At 39.0% G+C, this 16,689-nt stretch overlaps 1 protein-coding gene across 1 annotated transcript in view; it reads left to right on the forward strand.

The window, feature by feature from the left end:
* Positions 1–16,689, forward strand: part of PRUNE2 (prune homolog 2 with BCH domain) — a 128,615-nt gene that overhangs the window by 82,394 nt on the left and 29,532 nt on the right. Inside the window, exon 9 of the mRNA XM_056514077.1 lies at positions 372–1,170. Within this exon, the coding sequence (XP_056370052.1) occupies positions 372–1,170 (799 nt within the window). The remainder of the gene's footprint in view (positions 1–371; positions 1,171–16,689) is intronic.

Genomic DNA, 16,689 nt, shown 5'->3' on the forward strand with positions numbered 1-16,689 from the left:
TGCTTAATGAGTAGGAGGTTTTGAGTAAAGTAAGGAGTTTGTGTGTCTCCCTAAGGTACAGAACATGTATTGTGGGAAGACCTCTGGTGTCATTCTCTCAGACAAATCTAAAGCTTTTAAGCAGTGATGTAGGAATATAATTTCTGTTTGTACAGGGCCTAGCCGATAGGATGAAACAGAATTGTTTGAGCCTTGGGGATGATTGCCATGTTAATGTGCAACCTTTAACAATAATGATGATGTTATAAAATTCAAGTAAACATTAACAGAGCAAAGCAAACTGAATCATGAAGTACTGATTGAAGCATATTATGGTGACTAAATCAGTAATTCAAAAACTAAAAAGAGTTTCTATTTGCCTGTTCATTTAGAAGCTGACACTGACTCCCTGCTTTGTTGGGAGGAAAAACTGAGAAATTCTCCTAAGAGCCCTGAACTGGAAAATACAGAGAGTAAGGAAGATGTGAGGATGCAGCTACTCCCAGCCTCACTGGAGATGGATTACATTCTTGTTACTGAGGAAGAAAATACACCTGCAACAAATGATACCCTTGAAAGAAGCAAAATTAATTTTCCATTTCAAGAATCTACTGAAGGCTTTTCACCAGGCTCCTTTGATACCTTTCAGCCAATCTCCATTTCAAATGAAAGCAGAGACCACCTTGTTTGTGGGACTGGATGGGACGCTGTTCACTTAGAAGAGAAAAATTCTTCTGCTGTGCCTGAGAAGATGGACGGTAAAAGGAAATCACAGGAAGGCTGCGGGCAAGATGAGGGTTGGATTATATTGGGCCAAAGTGAAGTAAGTGACTTATCACCTGAAGAAATTTCTGCCAAGACAGAGATGCCAAAATCAGGGTCCGTACATCCTGATGAGGAACTGGCATCTGTTGCAGCACAGGAATTTGTTCTTGACACTTGGACAGAATTTGAAGTAGAAACTTCCCTTCAGAAATCTTTTGACCACGAAAACGGTTCTCCTTTGGATGGCCTGACTGCTGAGAATGTGAGTTCAGGTATGACAGGAGCATCAGAGTTGCAGATAGTTGGTGGTGATAGTACACGGGAAGCAGATTCTCAACAGAGGCTTGGGAATAATGTAGCAACAGAACAAGAAATGAAGGAGGAAACAGTTCTCAACACTGATGGAGAATTGAATCAAAAATCAGGGTAAGTAAAAACCAATTTTTTTTCAAAAGTCATCTGTTCATTTGTTTCCTATGTTATTGAGGTGTGTGCCATTATGAATAGATGGCAAGAATTTCGAGTCTGAAGTACGCAATGTATTTACATTATTTAATTATCAATGTATTTCTCCCTTTCTTTAAACAGTTTATTGGTTCCTCGCTGCTTCATATGAGGCAAATTAGTGTTATTTCACAATTGATTTGAAGGTCACTTTCTTGCAGGAGTAAATATATCTTCCTTCTGTGAAGTCCCTCTGATTGTATTAACTACATGTAAATCTGAAACAGATTTATAGGGAATACAGGCCCAGGCCAGGTAGTGATGATATTTCCAGTACATGATGAGATTATGGAGGGATTGAAGTGAAGTACCTTGTCTGCCCATTGCAAAACTGCTGAGAAGAAAGAAAGGAAGGAGTCAAGAGTAAGAGTCAGAAAAATGTGCTGCTTACAGAGGAAAGAAAACCATGAAGGAAAGTTGTGATCTTTGTGATTATTTTCAAGCTCTAGTCAGATCAGAGGAGCATTATGACTGTTTGAATTGAGCTGGCAATTGAAGCGGTGAGCAAGTACATCTGGACCTGGCTTTGGGTGGACATGCAGCCGCTGTGCTGGCAGTATTCCTGCTGCCAAGGGACTCTGCTGTGTCATCAGATGGAGTGAGGGTGGCCCTCCTGACTCCATTTACAGCAGTGTATTGGAGAGCATGCTTCTTTTGTTGACCTCTCTTCCTTTGCAAACAGCAGATTGCCATCACGAGAGAGGAAAATCATCAGCAGTGTTAGCAGAAGATGAGCACTCATCAGATCTGTAGAATCTGAAGTAGACCTAGTAGAAATATTGAATGCTTGACCTTGAAACTAGCAAAAGTATGGTGGGTTGGCAAATCATTTCTGTTGCACCCAGTCCTCTAAGCTTCTAAATTCCATTCCAGAAGGAAAAGTAGAAATTTTGAAATTTCCTATAGAAAAGAAATCTGAGAGAAGCCAAACAATAAAAATTTCCAAGCACCTCTTGTGAATCCATGTTGTTATGTGGAAAGTTAGCTTAGTACCTGCAAATCTAGGAAAGCTAGATGTCCTTTGACTTGGAGGTGCTTTGGTTGTTAACCCTGGAAGCCATTTTCCAGTGTTACCTCTCCAGGGTTTCGCTAGGAGTTCATTAAAAATACCTAATTTCAATTAATAAAGATGCTTTATGACAAGCCCTGCATTTCTAGTAAAAAAAAATCTTAGAATCATGAAATGCTTACCAGTTCTGCTCACAATCAGTAATGAATTGTAATAGGAGGAAACAGGAAGAGTTATTTAGGGGTGTTGGCTAGTTGCAAGCTTGCAAATCTGACATGGAGAAATCATATGTTATTTCCTCTGTCTCCCATAAAGCTTTTTAAATTAAAAATAGGCAGATGCTGACCCAGTCTAAGTCACACTGATTAAATACATGCAGGCAGCATCCTAGGGGTTTGACTTGTCATATTTACATTCCCTTGATGTTTTTAGAGAGGAAAATAAAACTCTAGGTGTCTAATTTAGAATGATTTGTAAATAAACCAGCAGATTTTGGACTTGAGATTACTTAGGTACAGTAAGATTTTTTATTAGATGCCTCAGGAAGAAAATCTAGTTTTTAACTTAGACTAGTACTAGAAAAGAACATTCCTATGGCCATGTTGTAGGGGTGTTAACATCGTATTGCTATAAATTTTTAGATTATTGTTATAAATTGTTGACAAGAGCTCTGCTGTTTTTTGGGAACTTTGGCAAATCCTGAAGTACTACTCCACAATAGTTCACATTGGAGTTTTGCATGCAATACATTTATTATTCTTAGAACTTAGTCTATTTGCTTAGACTAATTCCCACATTAAAATCCAAAACTGGACCATGTTTATGTTCTTCTGTTTTCAGTAAAAATTTAAAACTCAAGATGGAATATGGTGCATCATGCAAGAAAAAGATAAAATAATTATTGGTATAGAATATATATGGTCACTATAATTTCTAGTTTGGTCTTTTTTCATATCTCGCTTAGAAGTTGTTTAATAATAAATGCCTTCTTAGTCAGTAGCAGTGGCTATTTCTGTCCTTTACACTACTGATACTGATGCCTAGAGAAGCAAAATAAGGAACTTACTCAGCTTCCACATTAGCAATTAATTGTGGGAGCATGGAACCAGTTAAATCTGATTTGCTTTGGGTTTAAGTATTTTTTTGTTAGATTTTTTTTCTTGGTAAGTTGTGAACTTCAATGGAAGTTTCTTCCAGCATTAACATAATTAAAAGTAATTAATCCTCTTCTGTGACAATTTTTTATGTAATAGAGGTTGCTTTTGCGGCGTGGTTTTCCCCTTAGTTTGCCCTCTGCTTGGAAGATATTATTCAATAAACTTGTAAAAAGCTTATGTCTTTGGCCACTTAGATAAGGACTTCAGACTTCCTGGGAGAACAGACATGTGCATACCTGTGCCTGCCCACAGCATGATGAGAGAGGCCTTGATTCCTTTGAAACCAAAGTAAACACACAAAAAAATACCATGATGAAACATACAGGAATCATTATTTCTAGATGATACACCCATTTCATGAAATCTCTTATATCAACAGCTGAAAAACTAGCTGCTGACATGGTAAAAGTGCATAATTAGAAATGCTTTCTTAATGTATTTAATTGACAATTTTAAAAACAAGTTCCTTCTTAAAATATGACTCAGTATGCAGCTTTTGACTTTTTAGTCTGAAATTAGCTGCACTTCATGGCCAACAAGGTTTGAAACAATGTGATGCAGCAGAGATGCCAGCCTATGGGAGGTTAGTGAAGAAACACTGGTGTCACCATGTAAGAGAAGAAGCTAAGACTTTCCTGATTATTGTCATACAATTTCTGGAAGGCACCTGATGGTGCTAGTTATCAGGCTCTGATTCTGCCAAAGATTTACATCAAAGTAGGACGTAGAAACTCTTTAGTGTGAGGATGGGGAGGTCATGGAACAGGTTGCTCCATCCTTGGAAGTGTTCAGAGCCAGGCTGGATGGGGCTCTGAGCAACCTGACGTAGTGGTAAGTGTCCCTACCTCTGTCAAGTGGGCTGGAACCAAGTGTTCTTTGAGGTTCCTTCCAACCAAAACCATTCTGTGTTTCTTTGATCTGTGAAAAATAAAGAAACTTATCATTAGTATTCTAGCTCAAACTTAGCCAAATGAACAGCTGCATTATTAGTGCAAAGTTCATGAAGGCATACTTAGTAATGTCTTCTAATCCCTTTTATATCCATACACTATTCCCTGCTTAGGGAAAAGAAAAAGAAAAAAAGAAAAAAGAAAAGAAGTTAAAAGCCCCTGCTTGTACTGTGCTGAAGTAGGCTCCTTTTGTAGTGGAGAAGAGTCAGTGAAGGATCCAGTTCACATTGTTTTCTGCTTTCATCCAACAGATAACTGCCACTTCTTCTAATAAAACTGCCTGTTACATAGAAGAGGAAATTAAGATTTTGAAACAGAAAGCGTAAACAAAAATACACAAACACCAAAAGTAACAAACCCTAGAGCTTCTTTGGGTTCCTAAAAAAAGTACAAAAATATTTGATAGGATGTTACTAATGTCAGTCTTTCCAGAAAGAAATCAGCTTTTTATATAGCATGTTAGGTGGCAGGATAACATACTTTACTGCTGTTGATTGGAGGTATGCCAGCAGTAAAATTTATGAATGCAGGAGGTAATTTTCTTCTTGATAGAAGATGTTTTGTCTTACAGAGCTGTATGAAGGTTGGTGGTGATGAATTGGTCAGGAGGCAGAGGGAGAACACTGCAGATGGCTGTGCTAGGTTTCACCCAGCACAATCCTCAGGGTGTTTTAGTGGCCAGATCACTATTGCTTTTACTTTTGTTGTAGGGAAGTATTATCCTTTTCCTTATAAGAAAGAGTTGGAAAGAGCTGAACAAAATGCTATGAAATGATATATTGACTTAAGGTTCAAGAAGCAGTGAGAACAGTAGGAATAAAGACAGAGATATTTGGAAAGTTTGGAGGAGAGTTTAGAAAGCTGGTGGCAAAACTGAGCAGAAGACAATTTTCTTTGAAGAACTACCACACTGTATTTAACCTACAGACTAAGACTATAATAAGACTTCAAACTAGAATAAGACTTCAGACGAAAGCTACATTGATCTTTTGATACCATTTTCTCAAAGTAACAGGAATAATTCTTTTCTGCTCACATGCATAATGATGTTTTGGAAAAAACAGTTCTTCCACTGCCTCTGTCCAAAATATCCCTCTGTGACTAGTACTGTAGTGCTGGCTTTTAAAATTGCCCAGTAGGGGAAGCAATCCAGTGTTATATTAATAGAAAAGCCTGCTTTCATCACGTTTCCCTGTCCTTGCCAGTGAATAAAGATAATTAAATTTAATTAAAGAAAAATATATTACTGTTACAAGATTAATAAGATTCTGAGATGACTCTGCTGTCTCTGTGACTTAGCCAAATACAAATAAATCTCAAAGCCATTAATTATTCAAGTCACTATCCATGCCCAGTACTTACATGAAATACTGAGAGACTGGAACCCAGGAAAAAATTCACATTAACACCAGTGACCAAAGGTTTCACCAAATATTTTCTCAAGATGTCTCTTCTGTCATCCCAAAGCTAGAATAAGACATGGGTTAGGGATTCCAGGTTTGCCTTATTCTTCTATGGGCAAAGCAGGGTGCTAAATATAGGATGCTTAAAGGCTTGAAAATATTTTGTAATAAAAAATAAACTAACATTTACTCCCCTTTGGATACTGGTGTCCTTTTTTCCCTTGGAAACCTGTGGGGCTGCTGTCTTTCACTTCTGTCAAGATTATTTATTAATTGGGCAGATCCACTGGAAAGCAATTCCAGGCACTCTGGGGACCAGGCATACTGTTCCAGTTATGCTTCCAGCTCCTGCTGAACTACAGAATTATGGACTTGAAACGGTAACTGAACGTAGGTCTCCCACTTGGCAGCACAAAGCATGACATTTGACTTAATGCAAGGACCATGCTTTAAAGGTTAAAACCAAACATAAGTAAAGGAGCAACAGCTGGGAAGGTTGCTTGTAGGAAGGTCCTGATGATCTCATTTTTGTAAAAACAGCTTTAATATTTACATGGTAAATACCAAGACCTTTATAAAAATCTTTATAAAAGAACAGCACTCCAGTGACCAAAAAACAACTTTAAAAGGGAAAAAACCCACAACTTACTATTATTTACTAATGGTACTGAAATTTTAATTGAATTGTGAGGTTGGCCTGGTAGAGCCACTTTCTTAAAGCAAGAAGACCTGGACTTAATTGGTATGGTTTAGCAGTTAAATGAAAAATCCCCCACTATTAAAAGCACCACTGTTGTCTGAGTTAATTAATTACGTAATATATTACAATCAATGTGATCAATGACAAGAGACTTCATCCTAAAGTGTTAACGAGCTTTGAAACTTTAACCCTGTTCACACAGACACTTTGGCAGTGAGCCCCTGTGAGGTAAGTGGTCCCAGCAGAGCATCTGTGCAGGAGCCCATGAGCTGGCTCTGGCCTTTGCACAGCGAAGGGCACGGGGCTGTGTTGTTCCAGCAGGTGACTGGACACTGAAAGACACAGCAGGGCCTGATGACTCTGCTGGATGACCCCAGACTTTTGCACATACGGACTGTGAGGGTATAAAAGCCCAGAGTTTCCTGTGTTCAGGGTTCTCCCTCAAGAGGCACCCAGCTCAAGGTGTTCTTTTGTCGTCGCACCATGATTAGGTTGCATTGAGAACTGAGGCTCTGCTATGGGAAGCGTGGGGTTGCACTGGTAAGGAAACCTGCTGTGACTGTGTGAGCGTGGGGTCCCAGCTCAGGAGCTGTGAGTGTGACTGCCAGAATGGCTCGTGGGTGGTTGGACAGGAAAGTTTCCTCAACAGCATCCTGAAATCTCAAAAATATTCTGTAGTACTCTGCATGTGGAGAATTAAGACCTTGTTTTCTGCCACATTACTCATTTCACAGCTTTATCAATATCTTACTGCTAATTATTTCTATTGTACATAAATACTTTATTGCTTTATTTCCTGGATACAGGAAATGTAGATATTATGGACTTCAGGGTCCATGGTTACTGGGTTTATGGATTTCTGATTTTAAATGAATTAAATATTGGGCAGTTGAAAAAGTGCTAGAGACATCACCATCACTGGAAATTTTACGTACATCTATGTGACAGAAACATCAAAGATGATGTGTCTGCAGCACTGTCTTCTTTAGAAGTGTATTTTCATATTGGTGATGATTTTTAAGTTTCTTGAAATGCTTTGTATTTATGTTTTCCTTTAAAATAGCATCTGTGACTGACTTACCAGGACATGTGTAGCAGATAATGACCACTTTTTCTCTATGGTAAAGGGAATAACAAGGTGGGAGCCACTGAATTGACATTTACACTGTGCTGTGGCTGTGCATGGAGCTATACTGGAAAGAGAAAATGAGGTTAGGCATTTGTTTATTTTTGACTATTTATGGCTAAAGCAGCCTGACATGAAAGCTTCTCCAGTTCTCATTGTTTTCCAGGAGGATCTGTGCAGAGTGAAGAGAGAAACTGGATAAAGATTAGGCTGTCCTGGAGTATATTGGCCTTGCTGTAGGGAATAGGATTGGAAGCTGGTTTGCATTTGGAAAGGAAACTGGATTTTTTAGGGACTCTATTTGCAACAGACTTTTGTAAAAGGAGGCTGTGAGACTGCACTGTCTGGGAAGAGGCATCCTTTCTTTCCCTAAGAAGCACCACCAGGACCACAGGCTGTGGGCATTGCTTCCTGCTGCACATAATTTGTATTTTCAGAATCTACTCTGCCTTCTGAACTGGTGGTTGTTGGTGTTTTGTTTGGCTTTTTTTTTTGTTGTTTAAATTTGCACCTGCATTCCCACTAAATTGTAAACCAAAAAAAATTGTGTGAACCATGTTTGAATGTGCATGTGCTCTATAGCCATGGATGCAAACAGGAATGAGGGCCGAGATAGGTTGAATCCATAGGAACTTTTGTCATGCAGTCTCAGCATAAGCTTTCCTCAGGCAGTGAAATGAAGCAGCAGGGAGCCTTTTTGCTGCTGCCAGCTGACTCGCTGCATCAAAGTTTGATGATGCTCCGGAGAAGCTCCACAGGGAATGTGAAAAAGATTCGTAATTTTCACGGCCGGAGCAGAGCTCTGCATTTGTTTAAGTGCGCCTGTAAGCAAAGCCCAGTAGCTGCTGGTTCACACAGGCAGGTGATCACCCTTATTTAGCAGTACCACTGCCCACGTGACAAGAAAATGGTGGAGGATCTGTATTCCTAGTGATCTGCTGGAGAGCGAGGGATCCTGAAGTGCAGCAGTGAAGCATCTTTACCGTTTTTGCAGTCGAGAGGCCTTTTCCAGTCTTCAGAAGGTAAGCGTCTCTTTGCTCCGGGCAGCAGATGTGCAGGAGATTTTCTGATTAACCGCTCTTTACTGCAGTTACTGGAGACAGAAAAAGGGTAAATTTAAAAAGGGTTAGTCAGCATGATGCAAAGCACTCAGGACCTCGTTACTGAGAGCAGGGCAGCTGTATTTTAATTCTGTTGCAGCTCTTTATGAGAGAAGCTTGCATCAGTTCAGAAGGGTTTCTTTTGTCTGAGGACACGCATGGTATTTATAATTAGGAAACAAAACTTCACTGCACAGTCACTTAATGTGCTGGATTATTTTCAGCTTTTTTGCCTAGCTCTGAGGATACAGTGGGCAAAAAGGGATGAAAGGGCATTGCCAGCATATAGCTTGCTTTTGAAAGTGCTTAATTACTGGTAGCTCCACTGTTAGTGACAGCTCTTATGTAGGCTATTTGGCATTATAGTTTAAGGATTTTTTTTCCCTATCTGCTGAAGCATATGATTTTTTAATTTTTTGCAATGTCCTCTTAAAATGTTGCAGTGAACAGTATATGTAATTTTTGAAGGTTGACTTTGATGACAGATGCAGTAATAATCTCAGTGGTATGAGATTCAATTACTGCAAAAGTTGGTTTGTGCAGGCAGTATTTTTTTTAAAAAATGAATTATATGAGCTTGATTCAGCTCATTCAGTTGCTTGCTTTTCTGTCTGTGATGAAAGAATGCAAATATTCTTAAGTTCCAAGTATGGTAAGCACATAAATGATAGGTGATGATAGTGATATATGGGAGTCATTAAAATATACAGAATGTAAAAATATTGGCTACTTAGAGCACCACTGAAAGGAAATGTATGCAGGCTTGTTTCTTTAGCCAGAATTCTTCTAAGGGAGCTGGGAAGGGAAGAAGGGACAGGCAGAGGTGTAATTTCTGGATTTATCTTTATTTGCTTGGAAAGCAGAGCTGTTTTAAGAAAGGGAGGATGCACACAGCTCTAGCAGAACTGTCAGGAGGCATTAAAACAACTGCAGAGGTCAGAGCTGGGAGCAATGCACACCAACCCTAACCTTGCCAAACATTTCTTTTTCCAGGGCTGCCATGTTAATTCTTTCACTCTCAGCCACACTCTTACTAATGCCTCATGTGGGATAGGGATGTACAAAGATGTAAAATTGCCTTTTCTTTCGGCTTTAATGAGTCAGGTTTTTTTACTTGCCCTTACATAAATCTGGAAAGTAGAAAATTCATGCAGTTAGAGACAAATCTAGTTTTTGCATACATTTACTACTTAAAAAACTTAGATCCTGCTACAAGCAGTGTGCTGCAGTTTTGTGGCACCTTTGTATGTTATTCAGCAGTAATAGGAGAACAGTGTTACTTACAGCTTGTAAAATATGTGTGGGAAAAGGCATAAGAAAAAAAAAGCCATCTTAAAGCCCCAATCTTTCTTTGAGCAAAAGTTGCAGCTTGCAAACTTAATAAGAGACAATGTGTACGTGAGAACATGATTTTGAAAGCATCTGTAAATATTGATAAGGCTTTTTTTAATCACTGTAGTGTCTTCAGGACTGGAGACACTTCCTATCACATTCTGTATAAATACTCAGAAAATAACAGTGCTACTGCAACAACAAATGATACTGAGGCAGAGGAAAGTGGGAGTGACATTCCAGTTGCTTGACAGATTTCATAGTTTATCTACTTAGTTTTTCCTTTGGACATTGCAGGAAGGACAATTGGTTTAGCTGTTATGGGACTTTAAGAATTAACTTTTTATTAGTTCTTAGTATATCTTGTAGTTTGTGGTCTTACCTACAGCCATTGCACCTAAAGCAGCAGCAGATGGGACTTTTTTATTTTAGGCTAACAGATGAAACCTGACTGTGTCCTACACACTGGCAGCAGACTCTAAAGAGCTGTCTGCTGGGCTACTGCCCAGTGGATACACCACTGCCTGCTTGCTGAAAGTAGAGCATATAGCTAACCTTGCTCCATGTATTTCCCTAGCTGTAATATGTGAGGAGTGCCATGTGGAGGAAGGAGGAGCCCCATTTTCTCACCTTTCCTGATCATAAATTCTTCAGTCTGGCATTTCCTGTCACTCTGACTCTTTCACAGCTTCTCTTTCCCTTACTTGGGTTGGTTTTTATCTTCCTACTGCTTCTGTGGTACTTCCATCTCAGTGACAGAGTTCTGCTTCAGAAGGTAACTGGTGGCTTTCTGCATCTCCCATCTTTCTTTGCACATGCCACCTGCAGGGTCTAACAATCTTTCCTGCTCCTTACACCTCTTGCCAGTGCAAGCAAGCTGCAGACCAGCATGTTTTCCAGTTTCACTGCTTTGGTAGAGCTTATGTGCCCTGATTAGGAGTCTTCTCTGGCTCGTGTTTGGGACTTTTCCTGTATTTTTCCCAAGCTGATAATTTCCCAGTATGGATGGGAATTCATTTCAGTTACCAGTTTACACCCAATAGGATATTTCCATTTTATTTTTCTGGTTAAAATTCCCACTCCACATTCTGCATTGTCACTTAAATTCCCCCACTGTTTATTACATCTCCAACAACTGCAGCTTTAAGAGAGACTAAGGTTTGACATTAACACCTTTTAGAGCCTTTTTTTTTTTTTAGGTCATCCATAGCCAAGACAGGGAAAATGCAGCTGTTAGTTATTTCTAAGTTTGTAGTAGGTCAACTAGGAATCTAAATGATAATAACACTGAACACTATGTAAGTTTTGAAATCATTGATACCATAGCATGGAAAAGATGGAAGGCAGACATTTGGCAGTGCAGTGACACAGATGTGAGAAGAGAAAGAATTTCACAATATTTAAGGTATTGAGGAAATAGAAGTATTTTGAGGATAGGGAATGAGATGATAAATAGGACAAGAGAAAAGCAGTAAGAGTGGAGTTAAAAGATAGAAGTCTAATAAATAATAAAAAAAATTTGCCATGTATCTTTTCCTATCTATCAATATATTGTCCAAAAGCTGAGCATGAAATCAGAAGAGTGTTAGAAAAATACTAATGCTTTAATAGACTGATGAAAAAAAAATCTGTACATCTGGATGTTAAGTGAATTCTTGTAATTAGCAGCTCTAAAAGCCATCATCACATTTTACCATGTGGGCAAGACATACTGCACCTGTTGTAAGATGCTTTGCTAAGGCATTTCATTCCAGCCTAGTTTAGGATGGGAATAAATAATAATAATGGTAATAAGTACAACCATCACTGTACTTGTCATCATCCATACATGCAGAGAAACAAGTCCATTAAGCAATGCAAGAAGCTGCCAATATTACAGAAAAACCAACTGTTAAGAGAAATAGCCACTGAAGTTCAAGTACTAGCTCGGTTTCAGAACTAATGATTATGAATAATGGTTAAGAGCAGTCTGAGGTGTTTTAGCATGTTTTCATTTGGAAACAAATGTGCTTGATACAGTGTAGATTGTAGTAGTTGGAAGGGATTTCCCACAACTCCAGTGGAGAATAGACAAGTCCAGTAGGGTATAAAATCTAAAACTGTCTAAAGATTTTTTGGCTTCTGGTCCTGCAAGCTCTCCCTTGTTAACTACTCCCAAATTATTAGCATACTTCCTGAAAGTACAGATGGTTGCACGGGGTAGAAGGTGCTTTTTCAAGTGCTTCTCATATGCCAATTGCATCATTTGGAGCTGCAGGTATTCTGATGGTTAGTCCTGACAGCACAGTATGACAGGAAAATGGTCACTGTGAGCCACACATTCAGGAAGGGAAACTGGTTTAAAAGTTGGGAAAACTAAAACTGAGTTTTCTTAGGGAATAATTAATTGCTTTGAACCTACACAGCATATTGCCAGACCTTGTCATCTTTCAATATTGATGGATCAGCACCCATACATAAGCTCCCCAATTTTGTGTTGTTAATTCTGGTGATTTTCCACTGTCTCAGTAAAGATTAAGGAGCATTGATCTATGCACCAAAGATAGAACAGCCCCTGCTCTGAGGGCAAAACCATGTGGTGGTATACAAGTGTAATGCTGAGCAAAGAAATAGATGCTAAGTGACATGTCACTTCTGCTTAGAATATGTTACTCTCTACCTGCTTTTGCACACAGAGTACTGTCTTAAGATAATATTATTAAAATGGTAGTGTTAGGAACTTTGCAGGTTCTTCTCTTCTCTGTAAGAGGCATAGTTGGAGACAGTGCTATTGTAGGGATGCTTTTTGAAAACACCACCCTAAGGAATTTTTTCTTGTCCATGTTCATGCCATAAAGGTGTGTGGTTTTGGAGGCTCTGGGATCAGCTGCTGGCAGCATCAACCTGGCTTGCATTTCCAAGTCCCAATTTCAGCAAGACATTTGGGGTTGAGACTTCAATTTCCCTCATTTTATATTAAGATGCATTTTTATTTCATGTGGCTGGAAGTCACATATAATTGAAGAAGGCTGGGGCCCTGTATCTCTTCCACAGGCCTTCCTCATCCATGGGTGTGTGCATAAGGTTGATGAAATAGCCTAGTGAAATCCCTTATCCCTTTTTACTTGGATTTGTGCCTTCATGGCTCTCTGCATCCCTCCATGGCTTTGCCTGCTTCTCTTGAGCTGTGACACAGGGAGAGAGCTGGCAGTGGGTCAGGACAGACAGCGTGTGGCTGCCTAGCAGCAGTGAAAGCAGCAGCATTTGCTTAAGAATAGCAGATTTTGTTTTTTAACAGTCTTAAGCTGATACGAGGAGCCAGGAGAGCCTACTACTATGACTGGTTTCCTGGAATAAAATGAGCCAAATAAGCAAAAAAAGAGGAATGAGGGAAAAGATGGGTAGGTAAACAAACACTAAACAATTAATTTGACTGGCGACTAGGAAATGTTTTAGTAAAGAATGGTTAAAAAATTTGTTCAGTGGCTCCAAGAGAGCTTTAATACATTCTCAAATCTTGTGGCTATAATACAGGATTTTTCTAGAGAACGAATATTATCTCTTATTGTCATGCCTGACTTTGTCATTCAACTTCCATGCTGAAAATGGAGCAAAATGCCAGCTCATGAAAACTGAAGTATTAAAACCAAGGAAGTTATTATTTTTGCTAATGTTTAGCAATGGCTTATTCTGTGGCTATCAAGACATATTTTTCTTTAAAATAGGATTATGAGCATATAATCTACTATGCAGCAAGCAGTATGACAATGATGAGTTAGCACTTGCACAGATGTTTGATTAATAAACCTTTTGGCTCAAATCATCACAGCTTTTTTTCCTTTTCTTTTTTATACAGATATGAGAATAAAAGTCTCATGCCTATGCATAAATTATAGTGCTCAATCTATATATTTTTCGTAAACTAATTTGTGATTAAGAACAAAATAAATAGCAATAGAAACACCGTTAATTTCTAACATATGGTTGCTAAATTCAGGTCTTGGGAGGTTATAAAATTAATCCATTTTTACAAGTCACCTTTACACAGTATAATTATTTTCACAGCTGTGAGTAAAAGTAATTACTCTTATATAGTCTCAGATATCCTGGAGTGGATTCCTTCCAATACACTAATTTTCTTGGTATGTGGATAGAGCTGAATACTCTGACTGATACTGACTAAATCTTGCACAGTGTATGTCACTTTGATTTGTTGCATACTCTTCTGCAGTTTAGGGATCATTAGTTCTACTGAACCAAAAAAATTCACACTGCAGTCTCTTTTATCTCTGAATAAATTCTTGTTTCTTGTCTAGACGTTTTGCAGCAGGGCACTAGTTACGGGAAGTAATTTTGGGTTTAGTGGGTACATTTGCTCATGAGTTTCTTCATCTCTTAGTGCACAATCCATTTGGGCTTTTGGGGACTAATGTTCTTGCTTTCTTTCTCTTGTTTCTTCCTGTGTATTTTCATCAAAGTATCTTCACAGTAAAGCCCATTGTTTTGTCAGGTGTTATTTCTGAAATTCATATTTTAAGACTCCATTTCTTAAAGCATCTCCTTTTAGCTGTAGACACTGTTGATACTGAGGTATGCATGTACAACATTTCTCTGGCTTTGCAGAACATTACTAGATATGTAACCAGGACAATAAGCATCAAAACTCAAACACATGTAGATTACATTAGGATTTGTTATTAGTCCAGTAGTGTTAGAGGTCTTGGAAATTATGCATCTCAGTTATAACAGTTTATAGAGTTATATCTACAACTGGGAGAGGATGGACAGACTGACTTTCTCTTCTGAGCACTCCAGGTAGTAAAAGTAGTAAGTAGACGTTTGCAGTTCTTTTAAATAATGCTGTTGTAGATAGTCTATAAACCTGTAATATCTCTTCTGAACAGAAATGGCACAGAAATTACAAGCCACAAGTGTGGAACCCTATGAAAGAAAGCAAAAGACTTGCCATTTGGATATAGATGCAAAACAGTTTATTTTCTAAAAATTAAATGTCAAGTGTTTAATTTTGATAACAGAATGGGTTTTGCTATTATTTTACATGGATGAGGTGAATGCTGGAGTAGTGCCCTGCCTCTGGCTGGCGTAGAGTTCATTTTTTCTCAAATGGTACAGCTAGTGCTGTGTTTTGGATTCAGTTTGAGAGCAATGTTGATAAGACCCTGATGTTTTGGTTGCTGCTATGTATTGCTTACCCTAAGTCAAGGACAGTTTTGATGTCTCGTGCCCTGCGAGCAAGCAGGTGCATGGGAAGCCTGGAGGAGGCATGGCTGGAGCAGCTGACCAAAGCTGATAGCAGAGCACCATGCCTGATGTGTGATCTGGGGAGTTACCCAGCAAGGGGGGGACTGATCATGGCTCAGGGGTAGAGTTTGGCATGGCTGGGAGGGTGTTGAGCAATTGCGTTGTTCCTCATTGAACCCCCAGGTCTAACTTTGTATTCTCCACCCCATCCCACTGGGATGTGAAAAGTGAAAGAGTGTCTGTGAGATGCTTAGTTGCCTGCTCAGCTTAAACCATGACAAGTAGCTGCAGAGATGGGTGACAGCAAAGTACCCCTTTTAAGTCATGTATTTGGTAATATATTTTGGCTCTAAATTTATATGCCTTTCTGTAATTGTAAGCTGAAGAGGAATGGAGCAATTGAGAAAACATTTTGTGTAAACATATCCTTGATGTAAATTGCAGTTTGTGGAGTGTTTGAACAATTGCTTTAGGTTCTTCTAAGGCTTTTAATTGCTTCTAAGTAGGAAGGAGTTCTTGTTTTGTCTGAAAGAAGTTAGACATCTTCCAGGTGGGGTGATGAAAATTACTTGAGACGCATGAGGCCAGCCAGAGATGGGTTTACATGAGATACTGCATACTCTGGCAAAACACTTAACCCTCCTTAATGCTAAGGCACTTTCAGACAGAGCTGTGCTGAGAGTCAGTAGACAGGCATTACTGGATAAATGCCAAGGGCTTTTTCATACCTTCCAAGGAAAATACTCTCATATCCAATCCCTCAAGCTCTCCTTTCTATTTTCCTGGGCTCAGTACTTGCATAAGGGTGGTGTCACAGGGTGGGGACGGGAGGGGTTCAAAGGAGTGCTGCCTGTGTGCTGCAAAAGTTACTCTCTGAGTTTAAGTTCCTTTACTTGTTTTTGTACCTAAAGTTTCACTTCATGCATTCTTCTTCAAAGCAGCTCAATTTTTCATTGCAAACAAGTGAGAAAATGGGCTATCAGCACAACTCTTACTTCATCCAAAACCAGGGTAAAGCTGCATAATGAATGGAATTTGAGAAGATGAAAAAACCCTAAATGTCTAGTCTCTGAATAGCCTTTCATTTCCTGCATTTCATTTCCACTCTTCACATTTACTATTGGAACTAAGCATGTGTTAATATGCACAGAGGTGATTTCATCCATGTAGTTGCTTTGATTCATCATGGTTTGAGACCTTATTAAAAAACTTTTGACATCTTGTGAAAATTATTTCTGTATGTAGAGGGAACAGCATAGAGGAAACATGATTTACTTGTCCAGTAAAAGTGCCTGGCAGCTGTGGGCTCCACTTCAGATTAAACTTCTGCAATGATGAGTAAAGAAAATGGGAAAATGTATACATTTTGAAGTCCAGCTGGTGAATAAATTTTGGTGACAGTCACAACTGCATAAACGTTGAT

Source organism: Oenanthe melanoleuca, chromosome Z (assembly GCF_029582105.1).
Source record: "Oenanthe melanoleuca isolate GR-GAL-2019-014 chromosome Z, OMel1.0, whole genome shotgun sequence".
NCBI lineage: Eukaryota > Metazoa > Chordata > Aves > Passeriformes > Muscicapidae > Oenanthe > Oenanthe melanoleuca.